At 42.3% G+C, this 26,922-nt stretch overlaps 4 protein-coding genes and 1 pseudogene across 6 annotated transcripts; 3 read left to right on the forward strand and 2 right to left on the reverse strand.

The window, feature by feature from the left end:
* Positions 1–1,332: 1,332 nt before the first annotated feature.
* On the reverse strand, positions 1,333–6,582 carry LOC136517659 (uncharacterized). Of its 3 annotated transcripts, XM_066511285.1 has the most exons (17): positions 6,369–6,582; positions 5,984–6,122; positions 5,431–5,481; positions 5,169–5,344; positions 4,976–5,053; positions 4,756–4,867; positions 4,566–4,650; positions 4,445–4,496; positions 4,302–4,363; positions 4,096–4,211; positions 3,709–3,830; positions 3,427–3,489; positions 3,271–3,328; positions 2,783–2,856; positions 2,631–2,679; positions 2,402–2,481; positions 1,333–2,122 (listed from the first exon to the last, which is right to left on the reverse strand). In XM_066511285.1, exons 2-17 carry the CDS (start codon positions 6,102–6,104, stop codon positions 2,060–2,062), a joined length of 1,362 nt encoding a protein of 453 aa, XP_066367382.1. In that variant the 5' UTR covers positions 6,105–6,122; positions 6,369–6,582; the 3' UTR covers positions 1,333–2,059. The 3 variants fall into 3 exon arrangements, with proteins under 3 accessions (XP_066367382.1, XP_066367380.1, XP_066367381.1); XM_066511283.1 differs by lacking the exon at positions 1,333–2,122 and having other exon boundaries at positions 2,218–2,481; XM_066511284.1 differs by lacking the exon at positions 1,333–2,122 and having other exon boundaries at positions 2,218–2,481; positions 5,984–6,127.
* Positions 6,583–9,847: 3,265 nt separating this feature from the next.
* Positions 9,848–10,780, forward strand: LOC136515672 (uncharacterized). The gene is made up of 2 exons (XM_066509200.1): positions 9,848–10,165; positions 10,247–10,780. The coding sequence occupies exons 1-2, from the start codon at positions 9,848–9,850 to the stop codon at positions 10,778–10,780; spliced, it is 852 nt and encodes a 283-aa protein (XP_066365297.1).
* A 786-nt stretch (positions 10,781–11,566) lies between these two features.
* LOC136515673 (uncharacterized) lies at positions 11,567–12,274 on the forward strand (annotated as a pseudogene).
* A 288-nt stretch (positions 12,275–12,562) lies between these two features.
* Positions 12,563–13,093, reverse strand: LOC136515674 (auxin response factor 2-like). Its single transcript, XM_066509201.1, has 2 exons — positions 12,704–13,093; positions 12,563–12,601 (listed from the first exon to the last, which is right to left on the reverse strand). Exons 1-2 carry the CDS (start codon positions 13,091–13,093, stop codon positions 12,563–12,565), a joined length of 429 nt encoding a protein of 142 aa, XP_066365298.1.
* A 270-nt stretch (positions 13,094–13,363) lies between these two features.
* Positions 13,364–23,805, forward strand: LOC136517690 (uncharacterized). Its single transcript, XM_066511321.1, is given in 26 exon segments — positions 13,364–13,864; positions 14,918–15,083; positions 15,200–15,319; positions 15,475–15,608; positions 15,698–15,857; positions 15,940–16,007; positions 16,386–16,484; positions 16,703–16,818; positions 17,199–17,373; positions 17,447–17,557; positions 17,638–17,716; positions 17,821–17,964; positions 18,041–18,091; positions 18,094–18,153; positions 18,256–18,374; positions 18,730–18,812; positions 18,892–19,010; positions 19,111–19,231; positions 19,331–19,468; positions 20,891–20,985; positions 21,069–21,196; positions 22,115–22,207; positions 22,296–22,401; positions 22,638–22,783; positions 22,850–22,930; positions 23,092–23,805. Coding segments are annotated over 24 exon segments (2,931 nt in total). The 5' UTR covers positions 13,364–13,555; the 3' UTR covers positions 22,775–22,783; positions 22,850–22,930; positions 23,092–23,805.
* Positions 23,806–26,922: the final 3,117 nt, after the last annotated feature.

Consider the following 26,922-nt stretch of genomic DNA (forward strand, 5'->3'; position numbering starts at 1 on the left):
GACATGATTAGGCCATTTTAGGTTTCATAGACATTTTTTTATGATGTGACCACGTTTTTAGGAAGAAAGAGAAAAGGTGACTCTTGACATGATTCCGCTAGTGATGAAATTAAATGTCTATGAAACCATAGAATAAAACTTTCCATTAAGAGGATGTTTTATTTTATCTATGACAATGCTAGTCTTAAAAACAACGAGCCTGATCAGCTGTGCTTGCTGTGGCTGTAGAATGATGATGCTGTAAAGACAACTTCAGTAAAATTCCCTCTATTAGCAGCGGCGAGCCCGTTAAAAGTCTGAAACTCCTGAGACGTGAGACTGGCCTTAGCATTGTCGCGTTCTGCTTTTGCTACCGAGGGAGAGTTGCACGCAAAGGTGGCTTGAGTGGCTGTTTGGTTCCATTCTCGGCTCTGTGACGCCTCGCCGAGCGAGTGCTTTGAAGACTGGTGAGGTTTTTCTTGCTCGTGAAGGAGAGCCAAATTGGCTTGCTCATCCGGTCAAGCTTCTCATTGAGCGTGCGAGCGCTGCAATCAAGGTGAGGCAATACCTGGTCGGGGAACCAAGCAGCCCAATCAGTATCTGCTGAGCAACGAACTTGCATGACTCCATCCATTTGACTGTATACTAATCTGTACCGCTAGCGCCTGTACGTCTGGATTCGCCCGTGGCAGTCTGTTTCCGTGCCCCATTTCGCACGTCCACGCTGGGCCTGTGCTGCCCGGACATCATCCGCCCGGACGTCGCCCACGTAGGCATCACTCGTGCCCCTTCCCGCTTCCTACGCACATCGCATGTGCAACACATAATCTACTTTTAAGACATTCAGATGCAACACTAGCAACATACAAAAGAAGATAGATGATATACTTGAAACATGCGTCTAAAACACTTCTAAAAACACCAGAAAAACCATAAACATAAACAACATGCAAATAAAACACTTGCAATATCCAGATAAACACACTTGCAACATACGTCTGAAAAACAGTTGAAACATTGGGAACATACGTTGGCAACATACGTGTACAACCACTTTTGCAACATCTATATGAAACACTTGCAACATACCTATGAAACATCTAAAATACTTGATCATACGTTGCAACATGCGCTTTCAGCTCAACATCTCCTCCTTGCTGTTTGGGAGAATAGAGGCTTGTCGGCGTGTGAAATTCACCAAAGGTAGCGGCCTAGGGCGAGGAGCGGAGATAGGTCGGCGAGCGGAAGAGCGGAGAAAATGGCGCCCACATCGAGTTCAAAGAGGTGACAGACGGATCTCGAAAGAAGGGCAATCGGTGGTCCTTGGCTTCCACCACAAGTTCAAGGAGCCAACGGTCCTCGGCAGTCCGGGGCACAAGGGAGAAAGCGTGGGCGGGGAGGGTGGCGCAACGCTGGGTCGAAGCAGCGAGGAGGCGATGGGGGCGCGCTGTGCGCGGGGTGCAACGCGGTAGGGAAAAAAGAGAGACGCGAGGCAAGACCAATTCCTCTTCTTCTTTTTTTAAGAAAATCCTGAGCAAATAGGAGATGATAGTTGGGCTAGCATCGTGGCCCACCAACAGAGCGGGCGGACGGATGCCCGCTTCCCAGCAATCTAAAAGGGAAAACACCCCAGAGCATGTACTTGGGAGTTGTTCCAAGTTCACATGAATCCTAAGATGCACGATTATCTTGCCACAGTCGGCCACATTCATTTCCCAATGAATAACAGAAACCTAATGGTAGCAATTCCAGCACCAGTACATGTTTACCCCTGGTCACACTCGTAGATGCAACTTAACTGACATGGTAGCATGATTATCCTGCCACCGTCGGCCAGCAAGTGTTACATTCATTTCCCCTTGGGAGGAACTGAAACCTAACGATAGCAATTCCTGCACCGGAACAGGTCACATTCGTAGATACAACTTCAAACTGACATGGTAGCATGCATCCCAGGCATCCAACACAGGTTGGCAGCGTCACATAGATAATCCACCTAGCACCAGGTCCATGCCACAGTTGGAATGCTCAGGGACGACCGGACGGGGGCTGATAACAGAGGCAGAAACATGCCTAGATTTTACCAGTTCAAGGAATTCTTGGACTGTTGAAGCTTTGCATTATATGCACTTTCCAGTTCCTCCTGCAAAATGACATGCCAGAGAAAGATTCGGACTTATGCCTCAGGAAATGTCAGAACCATGAGACATTAAATTCCTAGTAAGAGAATGCTCGAGAGCAAGATCAAATGGTCCTAACTTTTTTTTTTCTTTGGGTGGGGGCTGGGGGATGAATAGAAATATAGAATCATATAGTACCTAAGTTTCTGCTACCGAAGACATTTTGCACTGTTTCAATTATTCACATATATGCATATGGATGCCAGCATTGCCACAGAAATGAAATAGGAAAGAGTCCATACCTTGCATGCTTTCAGGAATGGGTGCAGAAAGGAAGTTCTGAAAAAACTGATGGATTTCCCAAGGGACGTTCTTTCCAAACCTGAAACCCCCAATAGGATTGTCAAAGAGGGCATATTAGCCTGTTAGGCAAGGCTGCATGTTGGTACTAGAATGCCTTATTTTTTTTGCAGTTACGGAATAATAAGTTTTTACATAAATCACAAAAGGAGCATGGTTATAATCACTTACTATTGTCAGAATCTGCCTGAAAACCAGTAGCATTGAGCTCTCCTAAAAGCTGTATAAGTGTACTTGTTTTAGCAAATCAGCATTGCACCATGATGCTTGGGAGAAGGATATGAAATGTTAGTGTTTCTCATGCTAGGCTCTATGGACCATACCTGTGATAGAGTCGGAACAGCTGCAGGATCAAAATCATCACAGTTACTGGGATCAATTGGAACACAAACACGACCTAGAAAAATAAACAACAGTCAATTGTCAGCAATAGGGTGCATTGTGTGACAAACATTATTCCTGCAGTTGTTAGAATAAACTAAATGAAAAATGGCAAGGTATTTGAGTGAATGCATCTGTTCTGGAATCCAGAGGTTTCAAAAGGACATGCCATGCGTAAATATAAAGCCCTGTTTGGATCCCATGGTGGTCTAAAAAACTAATGGCTTTTTTGTGAGGTTAGCTAAACTTTAGACAACACTTTAGACCACCTGTTCGGAGCCTCAAGGGCTAAAGTGATCTAAATTTGAGCCACTAAACTTTAGACCATAGGATCCAAACAGGCCTAACCCTCTGTCTTGAGCATAAGAGCCTGCCACCTTATTATCACATTACAAACTAATACAGGAATTGAATGCATTATGACTTTTACCTGTCTTTGGATGTATACAAAAGGGAGCTTTTAGTAAATGATTCATGTGCTTTGTTACCTGGCATGGGTATAAAGTTGATTAGGAGTGAGAACAACCTTGAACATTAGTACATTATTACCAGTGCAAACACAGACAACTGATGAATTTTCTTTTACCTCCATGTCAAGTCTAGGATATGTGTACGAGAAGACAATCTCTTCCACACATCTACGAAGCCCCTGAGCCAGAAACATAGAACAATTAGCGCTATTATGTAACATAATCAGATGAATTAGCAGATATGATTGTAACTGAGAACTTGGAATATTATAAATGATTTGGTGTAACCAAAAGAAATAAACATTGATCGATAAACTGACAAATGTCCGAACAAAAGTAAATAGGAACTAGGGGATAAAACACAGAAAAAAAAAGTAGGTAGGAGATCAAACATGAACCTTGTGTTTTCCTGAGTGTAAAGTCGTCTTCAATTGCTCCCATCTGGTCGCATTGACATCTTCCTTTGAAATAGAAGATCGTCTATTTCCCTGCCACTTGTCATGGACCTCACTAGCAACATCTAGAAATCAAACCCAATTCAGAATGATGGTGAACAGATCTATGGCATGCTAAACAAGGGCCGGTAGATCATCTACTCCCTCCATTCCAAATTATAAGATGTTTTGGCTTTTCTAGATACATAGTTTTTGCTATGCACTTAGATATACACTTGTCTACATACATAGCAAAAGCAATGTATCTAAAAAAGCCAAAACGTCTTATAATTTGAAATGGAGGGAGCATGTCAGAGAGTAACGTTCATTTCTCATGGTGCCTTTTCTTACTTTCATCAGGGATGAGATCAAGGATCTTCTGACATCTCTCCTCTGATGAAAAGAGTTGTTGGCTAAGGAGCAACCTATCTTCAAAGAAGGTTTTGAGAACATCCATGTATGACCGGCTGCAGGAGCATAAATTACATCATAATCAATTTAGCTCTTCCAATTTTCGTTGGTAGATCAAACAAAATGGTGTGACAGTTAATACATACGCAAGGAAGGGATGGAGGACAGGTCCAGCCAACGATACTTTCTTCAGTGCATTTTCACCACCCTGAGATAGATTCATAGGGTTAAATAGATTTCTGGAGGGAAAGAAACAGCGCCAAAAGTGATGCATGATGAAGTGTGTCACCTTGTAGACTCGAAAGTAGTCAGCAATTGCAGCCCTTTGTTCATTGCTGAGCCTAACACGAGAACATATGTGTTTTAGGATCAACAAGCATAGGAAACAGATAAAGTAAATTCGAACATACTTTCTTGCTCTGCTATCACAGACCCAGCAATGGACACCACGACGGCCACTGTATACCCATAGTATGTGACTGAAACCAAAATCATCTGCAAACAATGATTTCAATTATAATAAGCACTGCACATCTGTAGTTCGTGTGGATAAATTTGAAAAAGTGGGTAGTTGATGTATTGCATAATCAAATGACATACCTCTAAGAGAAGTATCCAAAATTTTGATAGCAATTGTCATTAAGGGCCAGCAGTCTAAGCAGACATCAGCTCCAGAGCAGCAGTAGCGAACATCATCATAATCAGATATATCCTGGGAGCAATAAAAATGTTGACAGCTTGCAACTATTGCACAAGAATATAGAGCGCAAATGTAAAAGGAAAATGGAATGAAAAAGATAATGCCAGTTTCTTATCTTACAATGTCAAAAATTAGTTCTCTCTCCACTGGTACAAAGACATTATTGCCAGATTGGGCATAAGCATGACGCTTTGAAGGCTACAGAAAAACAAACATTCATCAGGTAGCTAAGAACTTGCGAAAAGAGTATAATGCAGAAAATTAGAATCAAACTCAAAAAGAAATTTATGTGTTTAGCGATGCGGCATCATACATCTACGCTGTAGACAGGTCCAATATCAATCTTGAATGGGCACTTCTCCTTGATAGAACTCTCCAATTCAGTAGCACTATCAAAGGATTGGAAGCGCAAGTAGATGTCATTCTCCAGTGTAAATGAAAACTCTCGACGTCCAACATATGACTGATCACATCCAGGGTGCTCTCCATCTATAGAAAACAAAATTTGGCCAATCAAGACACAGCATGAGTGCAAGGCTAACTCCTAATCAAAGAACCAGGATGTGAGCACGAACCATTTCCATAACAAAGCCATTTGAAGAAATCACCATATGGGAAGAGCTTTCCTGCAATCATAACCCTGGTTGTTAGCGCAAGCAGCAGGAATAATCAAAGACACGGTAGTATCCCTTACATAGTCGAGTGGGTTCTTAAATGCAAAGCCTCAGTCAGGTGCAGATGATTAACAAAATGTGCAAGGTCTTGAAAAAAAAAAAGAGTATGAAAACAAGATGTACTAAAGTTCTCAAACAATTGGGAGGGGAAGGAAACTATTCCAGCAAGCAAATGCTAGCCAGTTGCTTCCTCATCTGCTAGATGTCTCCATCACAATTCACATACAACAAAAGCAATCACAGAATTAATCGAAACAACAAAGATCCCCTAATCTGTGATGCAACATCACAACTCTGTAGAATCAATGATGAATAAAGATAGAAAATAGATGGTTATGGACCGACAAGATGGTATGGATCCTGTTTCATTTTACTTGTCCGTTCCGTGCATTATAAGGGGAATCAGTTTACCATAGTAGACACGATCGCGAAAAAAAAAGGGGAATCAGTTTACCGTAGTAGACACGGAGATAGTCAGTGTTGAACCCTTCTGGCACCGCAGCGGGGGCTTCTAGCTGTTGCTGCTTCTGGTCGTCAATCTCCATAGAGTCAACCTGCTCATCGTCCCTACCCATCCTCAGATCAAAAACTGCCTGTACTAAACGAAACAGAGGAATTTAAATTAGACCCAAAAAAGGGATGGACTGAATTTGTAGGGGGAAAAACGTCGGGAAATTGAAGGGTTTCTACTGGTGGGATTTTTTTTTTACAAAATAAAAATGGAGATAATGGGTTGGAGATGGGGGTGGAGTTGGATCAGATCCGAACACAAACAGTAAGTTAGGGTTTGGGTGCTCTTACGCACAGCAGGAAGGGAGGACCAAGGAGAGTGGGTGTACCTGGTGGTGCTTGTCGCCGGCGAGCCCGAAGAAGACCTGGCCACCTGGCAGCGACGGTCGCCGAGTCGTCGCTGAGAGAAAGGGGTGGCCCTCGCGTAGGGCGGCAGTGGTTGAGGGGCTGCGGGCTGCGCAGTGTGAGGAGCAAGCATGCGGTGGCGGTGGCCGTGCGTTCGCAGGGGTTGAGAGGGAAAAGAGATGGTAGGAGAATGGCGGGAAAGAGGATGTCGCTCCCGCCTAAAAGATGTCCACTCGCTTCTAGTTGTAGGCTTTGCTCACTCACGTTTAGAGCTGGGCCTGGACCTCGTTTCGAAACGGGGAGTTAGGACCCATTTGCAACATAAACGGTCATTTATGGGAATATAAGATATTGCCACCCGTTATTTTCATTAATAACGTTCGTCCTCTGTACCCCTCTAGGACAGTACAGTCGTTGGTTGAAATCGCCATCCACATTATGCGTCTGGTATCCAGACTAGCCACGAGAATACAACTATGAATTACGTGCAGGACAAATTAGTTTAACTTTGATTAAATTTATAGTAAATAGTATTAATATTTATGTCTTTAACTAGATTAATATTTTTTTTGTCCAACAGTATTAGTACCCATCGTGTTGGACTAGCTGGCCTAACCATGCGCCAGTGGTATGGATGAAATTATTTTCAAGTAGGTGCTCAGCATGTATATAGATGGAGATTATTTCTTCTGATTTCTCGCGGTCCTTGCTGGATTTTGATTCAGCCATGCTGTGATTTAAGTTTCACGTTTTGTCAAGTATACAGTTTCTTGGAGTGCTTGACAGGGAGTAAGCATTTCTCGAAGAATAAATGAATTATTATAGACTCATTATAAAATACGAACTAGAACTGGAACGTATGTACTGCGGCTAAGTCTAGCTGCATACTAGATCAACACCACCTTTTCTAAACTGCAAAAAAAAAAAATCACTGTTGCAAACTCGGTACAAAAGTTACGCACAAGTTAAAAAAAAGGACTACATACTCATATTCTGTGCCAACGGCTGCTAGACCAGTTGCTCCCGCGTTCCTAAAACATAGATAAAATGGACCGGTCTTCTCACCGGTTAACGGGTCCCTGTGTGCGGGCAGGACATGGGTTCGGGGGTTTTCTCGGGCTAGGTGAGAAATCCTCTACCTTAAACTAAAATAACCCATGAGTGTCTACTCCGTATCCCTGAGTTTTTTTTACATACTCATATTTTGTCATTATCTAAACAATCATACTCATATTTCATTCTAAATTTCGATACTGGGAGTAGAATAGAAAACGGAAGGCCGAGGGATAATGACATTTATTGTTGAATTTCAAGTGGAGGATCTTGGCATAATAACGCCCGGCGACAGGTCCTAATATGGCTAGAGGGGTGGTGAATAGCCTATTTAAAAATCTACAAATCAACTAGAGCAATTTGATTAGTATGACAAATAGCGTAATGCAAACTTGTTCTAGCTCTACAAGGGTTGCAAGCCACCTATCCAACAATTTTAGTTGCAATGATTACTTAAGCACACAAACTTGCTACTCTAAAGAGCTCAACTAGATGAATGTAAATAATAAAGCAAGCTCTCAATTCTAATTACACTAACGAGCTTGTATTAACTAGTTTGCAAGAATGTAATCAAGTAAGTAGGGTGATTATACCACCGTGTAGGGGATGAACCAATCACAAGATGAAGATCAAGCCAATCACCGGGAGAATGTAAATGATAAGAGACAATCGATTTTCTCCCGAGGTTCACGTGCTTGCCAACACGCTACGTCCCCGTTGTGTCGACCAACACTCGGTGGTTCGGCGGCTAAGAGGTGTTTCACAAACCTCGTCCACACGATAGGACACCGCAAGAACCGACCCACAAGTGAGGTAACTCAATGACACAAGCAATTTACTAGAGTTACCTTTCGGCACTCCACCGGGGAAGGTACAACTCTCCTTACAATCATCGGAGATGGCCACGAACAATCACCAACTCGTGCCGATCCTCCACCGCTGCTCCAACCGTCTAGGTGGTGGCAACCACCAAGAGAAACAAGCGAAATCCGCAGCGCAACACGAATACCAAGTGCCACTAGATGCAATCACTCAAGCAATGCACTTGGATTCTCTCCCAATCTCACAATGATGATGGATCAATGATGGAGATGAGTGGGAGGGCTTTGGCTAAGCTCACAAGGTTGACATGTCAATGAAAATGTGTAAGTGATAGTCCCTTGAGCCGGCCATGGGGCTATAAATAGAGCCCCAATCAAATAGAGCCGTTATACCCCTTCACTGGGCAAAACGCGCTCTGACCGGACGCTCCGGTCATACTGACCGGACCCTGGACTCAGCGTCTGGTCTCCCGATGGACGCCACGCGTCACTTGCTTCAAACGATGTTCGTCAGATTCCAACGGCTACGAAACTAATCGGACACACCGGCAAAACTGACCGGACGCTGAAGCCCCAGCGCCCGGTCGTTTCCAGTAAGCTCCCCGAGGCGTATTTCTTTGACCAGACGCGTCCGGTCCACCTCGACCGGACTCAGACCAGCGTCCGGTGCAATACCCTAGGTACTGTGCCGACCGACCAGTTCGACCGGACGCACGTTGCCAGCGTCCGGTGCTTTCAGACCCAGCGTCCGGTCAGTTGACCGACGCCAGCGTCTTCGCGACCAACTCGTTTTCACTTCTAACTTCTTTACCCTTGCTCCAATGTGCCAACCACCAAGTGTTTCACCTTGTGCACATGTGTTAGCATATTTTCACAAATATTTTCAAGGGTATTAGCACTCCACTAGATCCTAAATGCATATGCAATGAGTTAGAGCATCTAGTGGCACTTTGATAACCGTATTTCGATACGAGTTTTACTCCTCTTAATAGTACGGCTATCTATCCAAAATATGATCGCACTCACTAAGTGTCTTGATCGCTAAAATAAAATAGCTCCTACATTTTATACATTTGCCTTAAGCCTTTTGTTTTTCTCTTTCTTCTTTTCCAAATTTAAGCGTTTGACCATCACCATGCCATCACCATTGTCATGATCTTTGCCATTGCTTCATCACTTGGAGTAGTGCTACCTATCTCATAATCATCTTGATAAACTAGGTTAGCACTTAGGGTTTCATCAATTATCTAAAACCAAACTAGAGCTTTCAAGCTCCTTTCGCACTCCTCATCAAATTATGCGACGGACTAAAATAATTCCTCCATCGTAAATATCTACATTTGAACTAGGTCAAAATTTTCAAGCTTTGACTTTAGCTATTAATTTTTAGAACCTGGATAAAACCTCATGTCTGTCTTGTGTCACCGTCTTGTTTGGGGCTTGCGCATCTGTCTACCGACAATCTACTACCTTGGGCATACCCCTAGGTAGACTGCCAACCATATTTCGTCAACAATCCGATTTGTGAGCTTTTAGGCTTGATAGAGGAGGACACAACAAATATACCTGCACAGGGCTTTGATTGCCGAATGGATGAACAGGGGCATGATAATGAGCTTGGACAAGATAATGATGGTGCTGCCATTCCTACTAGTGATGCCATACCAGGTGAAATGGTCATTTTATATGATAAGAAAAACCCATCCATGGATTTAGGAATAGTGTACCCAATAATGGAGGAGTTCAAGATGACAGTGCGGCAATTTGCCATCAATAAGGAGTTTGATTTAGGAACAGAGAAGTCATGTAAGACGAGATATAGAGCTTATTGCAAGTCTGGTGATGAAGATTGCCCTTGCCCTTGGCGGATAAATGGCACCAAACATAAAGGCCAAAGCACTAAGGAGGTGAATAAATTTCTTTTTCCTTTCATTAATTCTACTTTTCATGTAAATTAATATGAATCTCATTGATTTTTTGTTTTGTAGGTAACCGTCTTAGTCGATAAACATACATGTGTGTCAAGCATAAGGCAGATAACTACAACTCCAAATCTAAAGTGGGTAGCTAGCAAGGCTATGAGTATCCTTAGAGATGATCCAAATATTGGTGCTAAGGAATTGCAAAAGAAGTTGCAAACAGGTCACAAGTGTCAAATTGCATATGACACTGTATGGCGGGGTAAAGAAAGAGCTCTTGATGAGGTTTATGGCAAATGGGAAGAGAGTTTTGAGCTGTTGTTTAGGTGGAAGGTCGAGGTAATGAAGCGGTGCCCCGAGAGTGTCATTGAAATTGAGGTACTTGAGGTGGATGGTCAAGTATATTTCCACCATTTTTTCTGTGCTATTAAACCATGCATTGATGGTTTCTTGGAAGGTTGTAGGCCTCATTTGAGCATAGATGCCACAGCACTTAATGGAAGGTTGAATGGTCACTTGGCCGCAGCTATAGCAGTTGATGGTCATAATTGGATGTATCCACTCGCTTATGGCTTCATAGCTTCTAAAACAACAAACAACTAGATTTGGTTCATGGAGCAATTAAAGAAGGCAATAGGTGATCCTCCACTCCTGGGTGTTTGTTCTGATGCTTGCAAGGGCTTGGAGAATGCAGTGAAGAATATATTCTCAAATGCAGAGCAAAGAGAATGCTTTTATCATCTTGTCCAAAATTTCCAGAAGAGATTTAGAGGGTTTGGACAGATATATCCAGCGACAAGGGCTTACAGAGAAGACATATTCTATGACAATATAGCAAAAATGGTAAGTGAATCAGCAGAAGCAGTGAAATGGTTACAGACCAATCATAAGCTATTATAGTATAGGTGTGCTTTCAATCCAGAAATTAAGTGTGACTACATAACTAGTAATATTGCTGAGTCATTTAATAACTGGATTAGAGACCATAAAGACTTACCTGTTGTTGACCTTGCTGATAAGATTAGAGAAATGATCATGGTACTTTGGAACAAGAGAAGAAATATTGCATATAGGCTACCTGAAGGCAGGATACTTCTAGCTATTATGCATCAGCTAAAGGCAAATACTAGAGGTTTCGGACACTTGAAAATTGTACCATGTTCTAATTGGAGTGCAGAGGTGTGGGACCATAGCAGCAGAGTTGAGAGTCATATTGTCAAGTTACACCAAAGGACCTGTACTTGTGTTGAATGGTAGCACACTAGTAAGCCATGTCAACATGTATTGGCCTATGTAACCCACCAACGGGGAGTTGACCTTGAACAGTTTGTGCATGACTATTACTCGGTGAATAGATTCAGGGCTGCTTATGGTAGAGAGATTGAGCCGATGATAGACAAAACACAATGGCCACAAGTTGACCTACCATTTTTAGTTGGTGCACCTCATGCTAAATTACCTGTTGAAAGACGAAGGAAACTATGAAGGAAAGGATGGATGGAAGGTGACCACAAGAAGAAAGGTTCCAAAGATGGTGAATGTACCAACGAGGATGAAGGTGAGAAGGGATGTGACAACGATAATGCTCCAACAAATGGAAAGAGAAAAAAGATGATTAGAGGACCTATGACTTGCAAAAAATGTGGACAAAAAGCTCACAGGCAAGCTAGTGCCAAGTGCCCACTCAATGGGACAGCAAAAAAACGGTAACTACTGATTTTTATTATCAAGAAATTTGAATAAAAATGTCAATAGTAATTTATTTGTTTACTTATAGAAAGTGTAGGCAACCTAGGAAGAATATTACAAAAGCTACGCCAGCAGAACCTAGCACCCCACGAAGGCCAACTAGAGAAAAAATCATACCGGATAGTTCAGGAAGGGTCACTAGAAGGTAAGAAAAATTAACACATTTACCATACATTAAATCTTTCCATAAATCTAATTGTTGTATCGTATTTTATGTGCAGCAAGCTTGCGATGTTATTAGGAGAGGACACATCTTCACAAACCGACACCACTAGTCCCGTAAGGATGCCTACCGTGGCAGCACCAAAAAAAAAGATGACTCCAAAGAGAAAGCTACACATTAGATGAATTATTTTACTTGTGATGAGATGTAAACTTATGCTTTATTTCATATGACTTTGATCTCGTTTGAAACTAAATTATGGTCTTCTGAGATGAACTTGTTTATGCTACAATCATGATTTTATAATATGAGCTCATTATCAATTGATTTTACTGACCACTTAGATTAGCTTCGAGATATTCATTTTTAGAAATTTGCTCAAATTTACAGGACGAAAGCAAATACGATAACCTCTACTACTTGGAAACTAAAGCCAACATTTGGTCAATTATTATTATTGAAAATGCAGACTCTCAAATGAACACAACTAAAGGCCTCCACTGGCTGTAGTCCTGCACGCCACACCAAACAGGGGTCCCAAACAGAGTCAGTAACCCAAGCAACCTCGAAACCATCATGAGAAGGGGGACCTCTTTCAGGGCTACTGGCCGTACCAGCGGTGGGAAGTAGTCCTCGGCGGCGCGGCGCGGCGTGGAGAAGCCACCGTGCGTGCTGGTGTCGGAGGTCGTGAGCGTCTTGTAGAACATGTGCGGCGTCCGTGCGAGCGGCTTCATGGCGGCCCCGTCCTCGCCGTCGCGACCCACGTCCTCGTCCTCCCGAACCCGCGCCCACGCCCGCCTCTCCGCGTCGCCGCCGATGTGCTCGAGGTGGCCCTGCAGCAAGTACAAGACGGCGTTGCCCTTGAGCAGCGGCGGCGCGACGGGTCCCGCATACACGTGCCACAGCTCCAAGCACACGGCGCCACCGGCCCTGGCAGCCACAGGCGGCGCCTCCGCCTCCGCCTCATCCTCCTCCTCCACGGTGTTGAGGTCAATGCCCGCCATGGCCCCGGTCGGCCGCAACAGCTGGCTCCACGGAAGGAGCAGACGACGGTAGCAAAGTGCCGGTGCGGCGAGGGATGGAGCCGAGGAAGGAGTGAGGAGTATCCGAGTAGGGCAGAAGGGTCACAAGAGGGCCAAAATACATGTATTTTGATTAACAAAGTGAAGAAATACGCCAAATATCATCTAAAATAAGAAACCAACATTTCATGAGTCATTTTAACGAAGTCGATGGTTGGAGTCCTAATTTTCTGTCTAATAACAAGACAAAAGATATGAACCCTACACTACCTTCTCTCTCCCTTCCGACTCCTTGCTTTTGGCGCCGCCGCCGTGCTCGCAGTCACAGCCGCGCGTCACGCTGACGCCGGCAACTCTCCTCGCTCCTAAGCACGTCACACGTGGCTAAACCCTAAACCCATAACCGTACTCGCCTTCACGCCGCCGGCGAGCACGGAAGCCACAATGGCCGCCACCGCCGCCTCCGAATACTCCATCGATCGCAAGCTCTCAGCGCTCGTGGAGCAAGCTCAGCCGAGCGCGGCGGCCATGCGCGCCGCCACCGAGTCCGTCGCGGAGCTCATCAAGAGGGTGCCGCAGCAGCAAGCGACGCCGGAGGCCGCGCGGGGGTTCATGAGGGACCTGGGGCTGGAGACCGAGAAGCTTTCGTTCACCTTCCGGCCGCCGGAGGTGGTGCGGCTCGCCGGGAGCCACGCGGCCGGCGCGGTAGCGAGGCCCGACGTCGCTGCCGACCTCCTCGTACGCTTGCCAAAGGTATGCGGGGTTCTTCGAATTCATCTGTTTGATTCAATCCAAGAACTTGTTTTGTATTGCCGTCAACAGAGTACAGAGGAGCTGTTTATTTTTCATGGGAATGGGATTCTTTGACGTGGTTCTGCCTCTGTGGCAGCTGGGCGATGTCCATTTTACCCCCAAAATTTCTAGTGTATGTTTATACCTTTCAGGATTTCAGTATTCAGGATTGTTATCTTATAAACAATTTATGCTTGTTTGGTAAAAAAACAAAACAATGTCCATGTCCTCGTAGTAGTTCCGTTATTGTCCAATGCACAGCTTGTTCGTTAAACATTCTGCTTTATGTCTAGTTCAGTTGATATGAAGCCTTTGTTACAATGTGCCTGCTGTCAAATAAATCTCAGCGGTTGAGGGGCTCATATTCGATTGTACTTCTTATACTCAAATAAACTAAAGGGAAGGTGTTGTTGGGAAGTATGGATTTTCTGTACGTTTACTCTACGTGCCATTAGTTTTCCTCCTTCACAAACATTTAGTTTTATTTGATTGACGTATAACTGCTGAGCTATGCAAAATTGTTCAATCAAGTCTTCTCAACAAAATTTTGTTGGTTGGAAAGATTATAAGTAGAATAAGTGATGCTTCAATGTTCAATCAGAATAACCTCCTTTTGTCAATCTTTTCTTTTTCCCAAAAGAGTTTTCTCAGCAACTAGTTTGGTACAACTGTTGGCCTGCTGGGGTGACCAGCTTACAAAGATGGGTCCTGAACAAAAGAAAGCATACAAAGATCCTATTACAACAAAGATTCAAATTTCACCAATGTCTGTCATTTGAAACAGAATTAGCATGTTAGGGTCGTGAAGATGCCTAAAATGGAATGTGCCATTCTGAATTCATAAGTCGCTGGGTATTTTAATGGAAAATTAGCTTGCTATGATTACAAAGATGACTCTTCTCATGCTTTTATTTTGCTTGCCGACTTGAATCAAGACTGCTACTTTTGGAAGCGATTAAACAAAATTTTGGTTTTAGATTGTTACGTGATTTGTTTTGTACGCATTTACCACAGGAATGCTTCCACGAGAAGGATTTCTTAAATCACCGATACCATGCAAAGAGGTGTCTTTACCTCTGTGTTGTTGAGAAAAACTTGAGGTGCTCTAAATTAATCCGCAAAGTTTCATGGTCTACCCTCCAAGATGAGACCCGAAAGCCTGTGCTTCATGTATATCCAGGTTGTTCTTCTACCTTCCCTTTTTTCACACCATTGGTGCACTCGAAGCTGATACTCCTCCAAGTGGCATTTTCGTCATTATGCTCCCCTCATTTTTTTTAACTTCCACTGGTGCAGAAACCGAAATTGCAGACCATCCTGGATTCTATGTAAGAGTAATCCCAACTGCAAATTCTTTGTTCAACGTTTCAAAGTTGAATGTATCAACAAGAAACAATGTCTGTGCATATACAAAAGGTGATATGACTGCTTTACATATATGTTCAATTCCTATGCGATGTTAATAAGAGTTCATGTTCTTTGAAACTAGTGTCATTATACCATAGTTTTGGCCTTTAGCATAGTTATATAGTTTTTTCTTTGAAACTTTGCTGATTGGATTTGCATTTCAGATGGTGTAAACCTACCCACACCAAAGTACAATTGTAGCATATTGGAGGATATGTTTTTGGAGGAAAATGCAGACTTTATGAGTAGCACCTTTGCTAACTGGAAAGCTTTGCAAGAGGCCTTGGTGCTGGTAAAGGTATATTTCATTGTAAACTATAGTTGGTTTATGCTTGTACATGTGTTCTCTTCCTGTTTAAAGTAGCCTAATGTTTAATTGAAATGTAGGTCTGGGCACATCAAAGAACTTCAATATACACACATGATTGTCTCAATGGATACTTAATTTCTGCCATCCTTGTGTTTCTTACTGTGGACTCTGGAGGAAGCATGATTACTAGATCAATGACCACAAGACAAATTTTCCGTGTATTGATGAAATTTTTGGGTACATCCAAGCAACAAAAAGTTGATTTTCTAGCGATATTTGACCATGTTTACTCAATTGAATCATATCTGTATTCTTGTAGCAACTTCCAAGGTGTGGGCAAAGGGATTGGTGATTCAATCAATGAAGAAGCGTACGGTTACCAAAGAGGTTTGCCAACCTTCTGCACAAAGTCCATTGTTGGGAGCCATCAAACTAGATTTGTATCTATACCCATATATGTAGAGTAAATGGAATATTATTTTCCATACAAAATCATAATGTCTACAGATAAGTCCTTTGCCATATAGTGTGAACATGGTAATACAGTATGAGTATGACAAATTGCTATGCCATACTTAAATGCTTGTCTGGTCATATTTCACCATGGGTTCCTGGAGATTATAGCAATAAAAATACCTGAAGAGTTACTTGATGTACATGATACCTAGTTCTGTGTGCAACCTTTGCACAAAGTGCTATTGATTAGTGCAATAACGTTGAGTAACCCATTGATCTTCAGTTCTGATCAGAAGTGAAATGCTTCAGGACATTGCCACTTGCCTGAAGACATTTGATGTTGCCATATTTGATATATCTGGCCACGTAAATTTGGTGTTTCGGATGACGAAGTCTGCTTTTTTAGAGGTATGTATCATTATTAAACTAGTCTATATCCACCAAACCCTTTTTATAACTACTCAAATGTACAACCTTGTGGTATAATCCAGCAATCCCTGGTAGATATCTAGTTTGGTGTTTTTTTATTCTTCAGATTCAGAGTAATGCTCTCAACATCTGTAGTCAAACTTTCAAATTTCTTTGAGTTCAATTATTGTGGCCTCTGCCTATCTTTCCTTGTTCAGCTTCAAGATGAGGCAGCTTGCGCGCTTAGTTGCCTTGATAAATGCAGAGATGGTGGACTTGAAGAGCTTTTTATGACCAAAGTTGACTTTGGTGCTAAGTTCGACTCATGCTTGAGGTACGCTGGATTATGATGCATCACATTGGCACCTGTTGTATTATGGACTTTTACTGGAACCATTATTTGAGTGAACAGTGCAGCACATCCTCAGTTTGAGACTATCTAGTTACATTCTGCATCTGCCGTTATGTTGTGCAGAACCTTGATTGCTTCTGCTGGGTTTCAACTCTAGCCTACCCCAACTTGTTTGGGACTTAAAGGCTTTGTTGTTGTTGTTGTTGTTGTTGTTGTTGTTGTTGTTGTTGTTCTATTTTCATATTATTTCCAATCTGCACATATTCCTAGTGTCATTGAGCCAATTTGCCTTCTAGTATCATCCCAGATTAAAGACTTCTCCATCAGCTGATCAAGTTCTCACTTGTATTTCTTTCTGTCAGGATAAACTTGAAAGGGAACTCTAAGGTTTCTGCATTAAGCTATTGTGTGGATGACGAGTCTTGGAGAATTCTTGAGAAAGATGTTCAGTCTTTGCTGCAACGAGGACTTACAGATAGAACAAAGATGATCCGAGTCCTGTGGAGAAGCACACCTTCTGAATGGAAAATAGTGGAAGTATGTAGTGTGAGCATTAGTATTATTGATCACTTTCCTGCATTTCAGTCCAGTGACAAGCACAATTTTGTAGGGTTTCTCAGAATTTGGCAGCAGTCTGCTTCTCGTTGGTATGATGGTTAGCTCATTGGAAAAAAGTTTTCGCCTTGTTGATATTGGTCCAAACCCTGAGAACCGCATTGAAGTATTTTTCCTTTTCTAGATTACGGAACAATGAACTGCCATTACTGCGATCTGACACTGATATGCATTATTAAATCACAGGCTATTAAATTTAGGAAATTTTGGGGAGAGAAAGCTGAGCTTAGAAGATTCAAGGATGGAAATATTGCTGAAAGCACAGGTAACTGATGCATTTTATTTTTACTTCATTCATTATCTAAAAAGTGTGTTACTCGGGTAGCTGTTGCATTTTATTCTTAATGAATCCTACTTGCTTAACTGCAGTTTGGGAATGCCAATCTTGGGAGAAGCACACAATTATTAAAAGGATTGCTGATTATGTGCTTATGAAACATTTGTTACTGCAGAAGGATGATTTGATTCATGTTGTTGATCAGCTGGACTTTTGCCTCTTAGTTGATGGCCAAGGTAAGTTCCAGATATTTCTATGTGTTGCTTTACAGTTTACATATCCTTGGTTTTAAGCTTATTCGTAATTATGCAGATCCAGTATCGTCTTCTGGAGCTTTGCTTGAAGCTTTTGATACTATTGCTAAGCATTACATCTCTTAGATGATATTCCTCTTAAAATATCTACCGTGCAACCCCTAGACGCAGGTTTGACACAGTATCTTTTTGTATTCTTTATGCATGATCTTTTTTCACAATTTTTCTCATTGTATGTGACATTTCCTTTCGTTTGCCCTTTTCTTACACCAGCTTTTAGGCACACTTCTGTGTTTCCTCCTGAACCTCATCCACTGGCATATGGAACGAATTCTCAGAGGCTACCAAAATGCGCAGCAGCTTGCATAAAATCTTTAGAAGTTATGATTCAGGTACGACCTTTGTTTAGTTGTGCTGTATCATAATAGAATAATATTAATTTCTTATTATCCCTCTATGGGAGATAGTATATCACACCTCCTCTTCATTCCATTTTCTATTCTAGAACTTTGGGCTTTGTAGACCTTTCCTACAATAGGGGGGTGGGTAGAATAGAACACAGGAATTGTTACTTCTTCCTTTACCTCCCTACTGGCAAGAAAATAATAGAAGCGTAGATAATTTCATATATGGTGCTGATTTGCTCAGAAACTTGCATGTCATGATGTGTATCTGATAGAGCTGGGCTTCATTTTGGGATTTGCTTTGTTCACAAATTTCTTCCCTTCTCCATTATTTTAATAATAGCTAGAGGGATCTGGTAACTGGCCCTTGGATCCCGTGGCCATGGAGAAGACAAAGGCTGCATTTCTTTTAAAAATTGGCGAAAGGTATGCGATAGCATTTAAGGAAAAAATTGTTTGCTTGAATTTGCTTTCTGTTCCACTGGCTCATTGTTTTTAATTTCAGCTTGGAGGATCGAGGAATGTTTGTTTCAGCCAGTGAAGATGAGGTGAATGTCCTTACATCTGGATATTCATTCTTACTCAAAATATTTCATGAAAGAGGTTTAGTGCTGCAAAAGCTAGGTTAGCCTTTTATTATGTATTCAAATAATTTCCTATATTTGCTAATTGGCTACTGTAGAAAGATCGCAGAGTTCCATTACTTTATTTCATTATCTGGTAGTTGGAGATGACAAGACACAAAGTGCTCTATCAGAAGATAAGATGCTTTTTCAGCGGAGCCAACACTCTAGTATGATCAATGGTCTGCATGGCCGTTACCAGGTGTATGGACCAGTAGTTAGGTAACTGCCAAGGTTCTGAATGTTATTTAAACACCCCATATCTTAAACTATGAAGCATGCTTATGAAGCTTGCATTTGTTCTTTCTGTTTCAAAAAAAGGCTAGCAAAAAGATGGATTTCTGCACATCTATTTTCATCATTTATCTCAGAGGAGGCAGTTGAGTTGGTAGTTGCGTATATATTTTTGAAGCCATTCCCGTTCCATGCTCCTTCTTCTCGGGCTGCTGGGTTTCTCTGGTAAACTTCTGGAACCTTCGTCAGCCTCTGGTTTACCATCTGCATTGTTTCTCGTTTTATCAGCTTCATTCTTTCTGTTATGTCATAGACAGATGCCTAATGCTACATTCCAACCAGCTATCTTTGTTATTTCTTGACTGCTGAAAAAAGGTTTGGTTAGTAGTTCTGAAAATTGTGAACAGTTTTTTGAAGATTTCTTATCCATCCTGTGAAAGCCACAATTTCCCCCCTCCAAAACCCATTTCTCAAGTTGCATATTGTAATCTGCTCCCTCCATTCCAAATTATAAGACGTTTTGGCTTTTCTAGATGATACATAGTAAAAGCAATGTATCTAGAAAAGCCAAAGCATCTTATAATTTGGAATGGAGGGAGTAGTTAATCAGATATGTGGAAGAGGTGCATAGCAGCTGGAGTCTGAGCCAGGAGGATGTGGTAATGGGTTTCGGCCAGGAAAGGGAATTATGAATATTTAAGGTCATACTCCCTCCGTTCTCTTTCATAAGGCATAGCTTAACATGACATGGTCTCCCAAATTACATTTTGACCATCAATTTATTTTATTCTATATTATTTATACTTTTAAACTTATGATAATTGGATAGTAGATTTAATTACAAATCTAACTATATTAAGTTTATGTTATAATAATTAAAAATTGTTACTCAAATTATTAGTCAAAGATTTTGAAGTTTGAATCTTGATATGCGTGTGCGCCTTATAAAAGAGAATGGGGGTAGTATTTAGTTAGGACTTAGGAATGATTATCAGAGTTAAGGATTTGGGAGGGCCCAGGGTCCACTTATCATTGTTCTGGATAAGAATGAGTCTAGTCTCCCACCAGTACTATTTCGTCCCTATCCCTATACCATGTTCTAATTTCCCTTTTCAGTACCCTAATACTACTTGAGCCATGTGGTCTGACCATCCCTTGTATTATAGTATCTTCTTGTGAATCCCAATATTGAGTGTATAGATGAATGAATGTTTTCACATAGAGAGAATTCATTTTGGTTTATTGATACATGTTATAGCAAATGTGATGATATGTTGCTGATTATAAGTTACAATTACTCTTAGATAATGAAGCCATTACATCTAGTTTCTTATACCTAAACATACAAGGCTTATAAGGCTCATAAGGTTATTAATCACCTGATTAGGTTTCGGTGCCACTCTCTCCCTCCATCCATCCTACTTTCCTAGTTTTTTTTAGGGAATGCCATGTGGCGCACTTTATTGATTTGTAAACATTGTTACATCATTTATCAGACTCTCTAGAACGAAACTAGGTTCATCGACCCAAATACAAGAAAGTTTCGAAGACATAGCTTCCCCAGTTGGTTATACCTTTTACCAGTCCTAATAATCATGACCGATGAAAGGTGTCAAAGTCCTCTGACGAATCACTAAAAAATCACAGTTTTTTGCGGTTGTTATCCAGTTTTGACTGGACCTTTTCACCCATGGTTATTGACATAAATAATGACTTCACCCTGAAGGATGAGAAGGAGATCAATGTCAGTTCTCTCTCTCCCCTCCCTCCCTCTCATTTTTTTAGTTAGCTCTATAGCTCTTAATGTATTGATTCATACAACTACATGATAACTTTATGCTGAGCAGAAAATCTTATGAGCAAAAGCCTCATGATATAGAGCCTGCAATGTTTCTTGCTACGCCATATGATAAAACATCTGAAGCATGGACAAAACAGTCACCAAGCAAGTCGGTATGTGTTTTATTGTTTTACAGCTGAAATTACTCTTGCTGTTGAACAAGTGTGCATCAAGGCTTTGGTAGTAAAGTAGAAATTTTGAAAATGCAATCTATTTCCATTTCTCATGCATAAATGACATTTTTCCCAGTAGTATTGGATTTGTTCTTGGAATATGATATGGTTACACTCATGTTGAGACTCTAACCATGAATAGCATGTATATTAGCCTATCATCGGTGTTCGATAACACAATTAAGCACTCGCCTAGGCGCGCTTAAGCGTAAGGTGGAGCCCTGGCGGCCTAGGTAAGTAGCACAGAATCGGGGAAAATCGGGAGCAAGTCAGGCTCATGTGGGCATGGACGGGTGGCAGGAGAGTGCAGCAGCACAAGCAGGCAGGAGTGTGTGAGCTGGAGCTCCTCAAGCTGCTGCTGGCGCAGTGCCGCCCTGCCACCCCACATGCACCCTCCCTGGCACGTGCTCGGGCCACCTGAGGCTGGTGACGCAAGGCCTCACAGCGTGCGAAGTGTGGCTGGCGTTGGGGCGAGGAAAGTTGTGCTGGGAAGAGGAAAGAGGTGCGGACGTGTGGTGCTGGGAGGGAAACAGGAGGCTGCAGCTGGATAGGGCAGTGGATAAGGCTTTGAATAGAATGGGCTTGGGCCACAATGTTTTCTGGCCAAGGAGATAGTACTGCCGTCCTGCTGGGCCTTATGTTGTATCGAGGATGGGATGAATGTGTGTAGTGATGCACTTATTTACATCCCAGCAGAATAAAAGAAAAGACACAAACACTTAATCGTGTTTAATCTCCGCTTAGGCGCCTTAGGCGCTAGACAGTGTCCTAGCGCCTTTTGGAACCTTGCCTTTTATATTGTTTTATAGATGGAGTTGTTTATTCTTTCTGTTTATCTTCTGTTCATTATAAACATAGGTTCTTAAATGGATAGCTGCTTATGCTAAAAGCAGTGCGGAGCTTTTAACAAATCTTACACTTCATGGTCAATCAGGGGAATATACATGGGAGGTAATTTTGTTCATCCACTACTTCATTGGCTTTATCTTATTTTAGTATCTTTTTTTTCATACTCAGTATGAATCTTTGCATGCTATAGTGCCTGTTCCGAACACCTATGAGCAATTATGATGCTGTTATTCTCCTCCATCAAGAGAAGCTTTGTTGTCCCCATCATGTACTTTTTCCTGCCAAGACTCCCGATGGTCAGTTTCGCTATCAACTACAGTTGCTTTCCAATTCCCTGATGTTGTTACAGAAGTATTCTTTCGGCAAAAATGTACTACCAAATACTAAAGCTATAAAGCATAATCAATTTCACCTCTACAATTAACAGAAATTAGCTGAGATTTCTTGCCGACCAGAACTCAATTAATCTTTTGATACAATAGCCTACCTTCAATTCTTCATATTTTTTTGTTCTACTTTAACAACCTTACAGGTAAGTTGGTGGTCTGGGGCAAACCAAGTAAAGATTTCTGCCCCTATATGCCACTTAACAAAGGGGCCGTGAAAGGTTTGCACGACGCAAGAGAGAAACTTTTGGTAAACTTTGACCCAACTACGTACTTCTTGTGAGACTTGAAGGTAAAGCTCTTGATCTCTTGAAAATATGTTCATCCATTTGGAATAAAATTTAACATCTACTTACAGTGTGCATTCTCCAAGACCTTCAAGCTGTGGTATGGATCAATTGGAGGAGACGCTGTGGGTCTTACATGGGAGAACCCAAAGGTATTAGTGACAGCTTGAACCATAGAACATTTTTTTTTCGGACAAGCAATATTTTAGTCTGTTTTCCCAATAAGCACTCTATCATGAAGAACTCTTTTTTTATTTGGCGTAGCACAAATGCAGATGTATTTTAAGTTGTATGAGTTTTTTACATGTCACAGAAGCGTGGCAGAGAGGAGGCTGATGAAACTGCGCCAGAGCCGACAGCTATCCTTAAGGAAGTTGGAGATGTTGGTAAAGGTTTAGTAAGGGGTGTGTACCTTGTCAAGGCACCAAAGTTCCAGTAAACTAACACGGACATGGGTATAACTGAAGACCTGACCGAACAAACTGATGCACAAGAAGGAAGACTTGTATCATTTGCACACCAACACAACTTCCAAATGTGTAGTCTTCCAACTGGCAAGAGAAGCAAAGGTTCCAGGGCAGTGTTTAGAGGCTGGCAATGGGGGAGCACATGTAGCAATGTAGTCTTAACTCGTAAACAAGTCAAGATGTGTTGTGTTTATACTACAACTACACAGTTGCCAAAAGAGAAATCAAGTAAAGATGTGTTTTGTTTAGACTACTAATACACAGCTGCCAAAAGAAAAATAAAAGGTTGTAAAGGGCGTACCCAGTGCAGAGAGCTCCCGCTCTGTGCGGGATCTGGGAAAGGGTGTCAGTGGCAAGCCTTACCCTCGCCTGTGTAATGCGAGGAGACCGCGACTCGAACCCGGGACCTTCCGGTCACAGGCGGTAAGACTCTACCGCTTGCACCAGGTCCGCCCTTCAAATCAAAGGCTGTAAAGTCTATCGAAATTTTGACTGTGTAGTATATATGACATGTAATTTTGCAACTTCTGCTGCAATGAAAATGCCAATCAAGTTTGATGTGCCAATTTGTGTCTATTTGGTTTTGGATGGAACAAGAATGAGCAGGTATTGGATGTGCATTCGCCTGTAAGTCAGACTGATGCACAAATTTCTGCAACATCTGCAACATTTCTGCACTGTGCCTTTACAAGAGACGGAAAGAGTCTGGAAAGGGGGTTGGTAGCTTTATATTTAGCAAAAATTTGCAAAACGACGCGTTCAAATTATAGGTATTGTTCAAGTTAAATTTCTTTATTAAAAAGGAAACAGAGAAATTGTATCTGCAACCAATAAATTTATTTTATTATTAAAAAGGCAATTTTCCAAAGCATGTATTGTTCAAAGTCAGAAAGAGTCTGTGGAAAGGGGTCGTTCAAATTATTGAAACTGTTCAAGTTTAGTTTTAAAAAATATAAAAAAGAGAAATTGTATCCGCAAACTATTTTCCAAAAAGCGTGTACCATTTTGAATGAAAACCAGAAAATGCAAATGCTTTTGTTGAGAGTTGAACTCAAGACCTCCCACTTAGATTGTCTCTAACGACCGCGACCCAAAATACAAGATCCATTCGTTCTTTAGGTAACGTTACAAGCAAAGGGTTCAAGACATTTTTTGTCTTCTCCAACAACAAGACCCAAAAGACCACTCTTTCTGTAAATGGGTCTCCAGGAGAGGATACTCAGATTTAGGTTATGCCTCTCCCGGCACCCAAAAATGGGTCTTCTATATAGATACTCTGTTGGAGGCTATATGTATTATGTTGGAGATCCATTTTGGGTTTGGATTCTGCAATGGGTCTTCCATTGAAGACAGCCTTACTAAACGGGTGCTCTAACCAACTGAGCTAAAAAAAGCATTTTGTGTTTTATGTTGGGAAGGGCATGTACAAAACTATTGAGCACATAATATATTTATCATCCGGCTACAACCATGTTTGGGACCGCGGCATGGGAAACGCGAGGGCTAATTCAATCTGGTGGTCTCTGTGCCTTTAGTGGTGGAAAAAATCATTGATTCTTATGAGGCTTTTGGCGTGATTTCTTGATTCTCGCGGTGGGTAGCCACATATCCGGTTTTAAGTGGTCCTTAATATGCCCTACATGGTTTGTGAGACTGACAAATTCATGGATGACGGACGAAGCTCTCACATAAGAACATCTTCTAAGTCAGTTCTTTTGACTTTTTACTAATTACGACATCCGTCCTCAAGAGAATGCAACTATGGGTTCCGTGCCATGAAAAATGGTTCACGTTTGACCAAGTTTTTAGTGAATAATATTCACAGTTATGTCTTTAAATTAATTTATTATGAAAATATATTTCGTAATTAATCTGATGGTATTTATTTGGTATCATAAATATGGACATTTTTTTATGTATAATTGGTCAAACTTAAGGTACTAAAACGTGACGATGTGCTAGAATTGCATTCTTTTGGGGACGGATGTAGTACATGGTACATACTGTGACACTCACAAACATGTAACACTAACCACTATAAGTGCACACATGTAAACATGACCCTTATGTGCAACTACTCATATGCTCATAAACATCTAAGTCTTGAAAATATATGAGTATTTATGCGAAGTCGAGAACTTGAACCATTTTATGTTTTTCCTATAAGATAGTAACCTCGTAAAAAAAGTCAAAGGATTTGAACTTAGGTTACCAGGTTCTATCATAAGAAAAGAACAACTATGCTACACTTATATTATCTTAAATTCGGGGTTTTCCTTGCCATCGTACTTCTGAAGTTTCTCGAGCTTGAAATTCTTGGGCCATATGACTTGGCGAAGGTGTGAAGTAAACTGCTTTAAACCCGGCGGGCCGTGGGCAGTGTCATATTCCATACGGCGATAGCTTTCGTGGGATGCTCGATCATCGGCCCTCTGGTTGATGCGAGCGCACAGATCGCGTCCACCGAGGTAATGGCGGAGACCGTTATTGCCATCGCGGCGATCTCGATTGCCATCTGGATTAGCCCTGCGGCCATGGTTATCGTGGCGATTGTCGCGGTTGTCCCGGTGGTTATTGTCCCGGACGTCGTGGCAGTTGTCGTCCCGACGGCGGTTGTCATCCTGGCCACCATCATGGCCACCGTTTCCGCCTTGACGGTTGTCTGATGGGTCGTTGTTGCGCGAGCCACGTTGGTTGAGTGGCTATGAATGACTTGGGTGCTGGCGGCTGTGGCTTGACTCGACTGAGACGGATGGAGCCCGAGCTTGGTTTACAATCTCCACGGTCTGGGCCATAGCAGCCGTCAGATAGGCTTGTATTTCATCGCGAACTGCCTGGGTTTCCGGGGTGTTGGGTAGCCGTTGCATTGTTGCCATGGCGATGGCTACGTTGGCACTTGGAGTCCTGAAGACCTGTTTGTCCCCTACCCTGTCGAAAGCATCGTTGAGGTCACGTGGTTGGACCCTTATGCGTCGTGCCTCCTGGTCTGCTTCAGCTTCGATTTGTCGGCGATTAAACCGGTCAATATTGCGTGCTTCGCGTGCAGTCCTTTCTTGTTCTGTTTCACCAACTACTGGCGGTTCGTCATTGCTGACAACATGGATCAAATCCCCTCGTCTTGGCGGGAAAGACGGGAATTGTGAGAAACCCGGGGCGTGGTCTGGGATATCCAGATCGTATTTGACGCCTTCATCTTCATGATGCTGAAGCTCGGTGTGGACGGATGCATTAGATGTGATGCCAGACGAGGAGCTGGAGTCACCATCTTGGACTGTGTGGACAGATCCTTCTTGATAATCTTCAATCCGGACCGTGTTGACGAAGTTGCGTGGCTTCAGTCGAGGTCGGTGCGTAAGACACAAATCCAAGTGGCGTTGTTGGTTATACGCGTAGCTGGTGGCAGTGTTTCGCAGGCCGTAGGGCTGGACCTGGTGGTTCTCCGTCGAGGCTTCGTACTCGGAGAGTCGGAGACCCATCGCGAAGGCTGGCCGGCGATGAGCGGAGCGCCCCTCAGGAGTAGATATGACCACGAGATCTATCCCAAGTCATGCAGGACGACTGGTCCGAGCTGGTCGGGTAGATCTGTTGTGGGGAGCGGTTACCTGCTCATTAGGTTGACTTTGAATCGTACTTACCAGAGCTAGGGTTTCAGCGAGTTTGGTGCCGACACGATCGAT

Source organism: Miscanthus floridulus, chromosome 17 (assembly GCF_019320115.1).
Source record: "Miscanthus floridulus cultivar M001 chromosome 17, ASM1932011v1, whole genome shotgun sequence".
Lineage (NCBI taxonomy): Eukaryota > Viridiplantae > Streptophyta > Magnoliopsida > Poales > Poaceae > Miscanthus > Miscanthus floridulus.

Bases quoted from the DNA above. Each gene is read 5' to 3' on its own strand.
- LOC136517659 (XM_066511283.1), bottom strand. From the start codon at position 6,104: ATGGGTAGGGACGATGAGCAGGTTGACTCTATGGAGATTGACGACCAG. The intron at 4,364-4,444 runs GTGACACACTTC...AATCTATCTCAG, and splicing joins ACTACTTTCGAGTCTACAAG to GGTGGTGAAAATGCACTGAA. The intron at 2,857-3,270 runs GTAAAAGTCATA...TTATTTTTCTAG, and splicing joins TTGTATACATCCAAAGACAG to GTCGTGTTTGTGTTCCAATT.
- LOC136515672 (XM_066509200.1), top strand. From the start codon at position 9,848: ATGGATGAACAGGGGCATGATAATGAGCTTGGACAAGATAATGATGGT. The intron at 10,166-10,246 runs GTGAATAAATTT...TTTGTTTTGTAG, and splicing joins AAGGCCAAAGCACTAAGGAG to GTAACCGTCTTAGTCGATAA.
- LOC136515674 (XM_066509201.1), bottom strand. From the start codon at position 13,093: ATGGCGGGCATTGACCTCAACACCGTGGAGGAGGAGGATGAGGCGGAG. The intron at 12,602-12,703 runs GTACGGCCAGTA...TGTGGCGTGCAG, and splicing joins AGGACTACTTCCCACCGCTG to GACTACAGCCAGTGGAGGCC.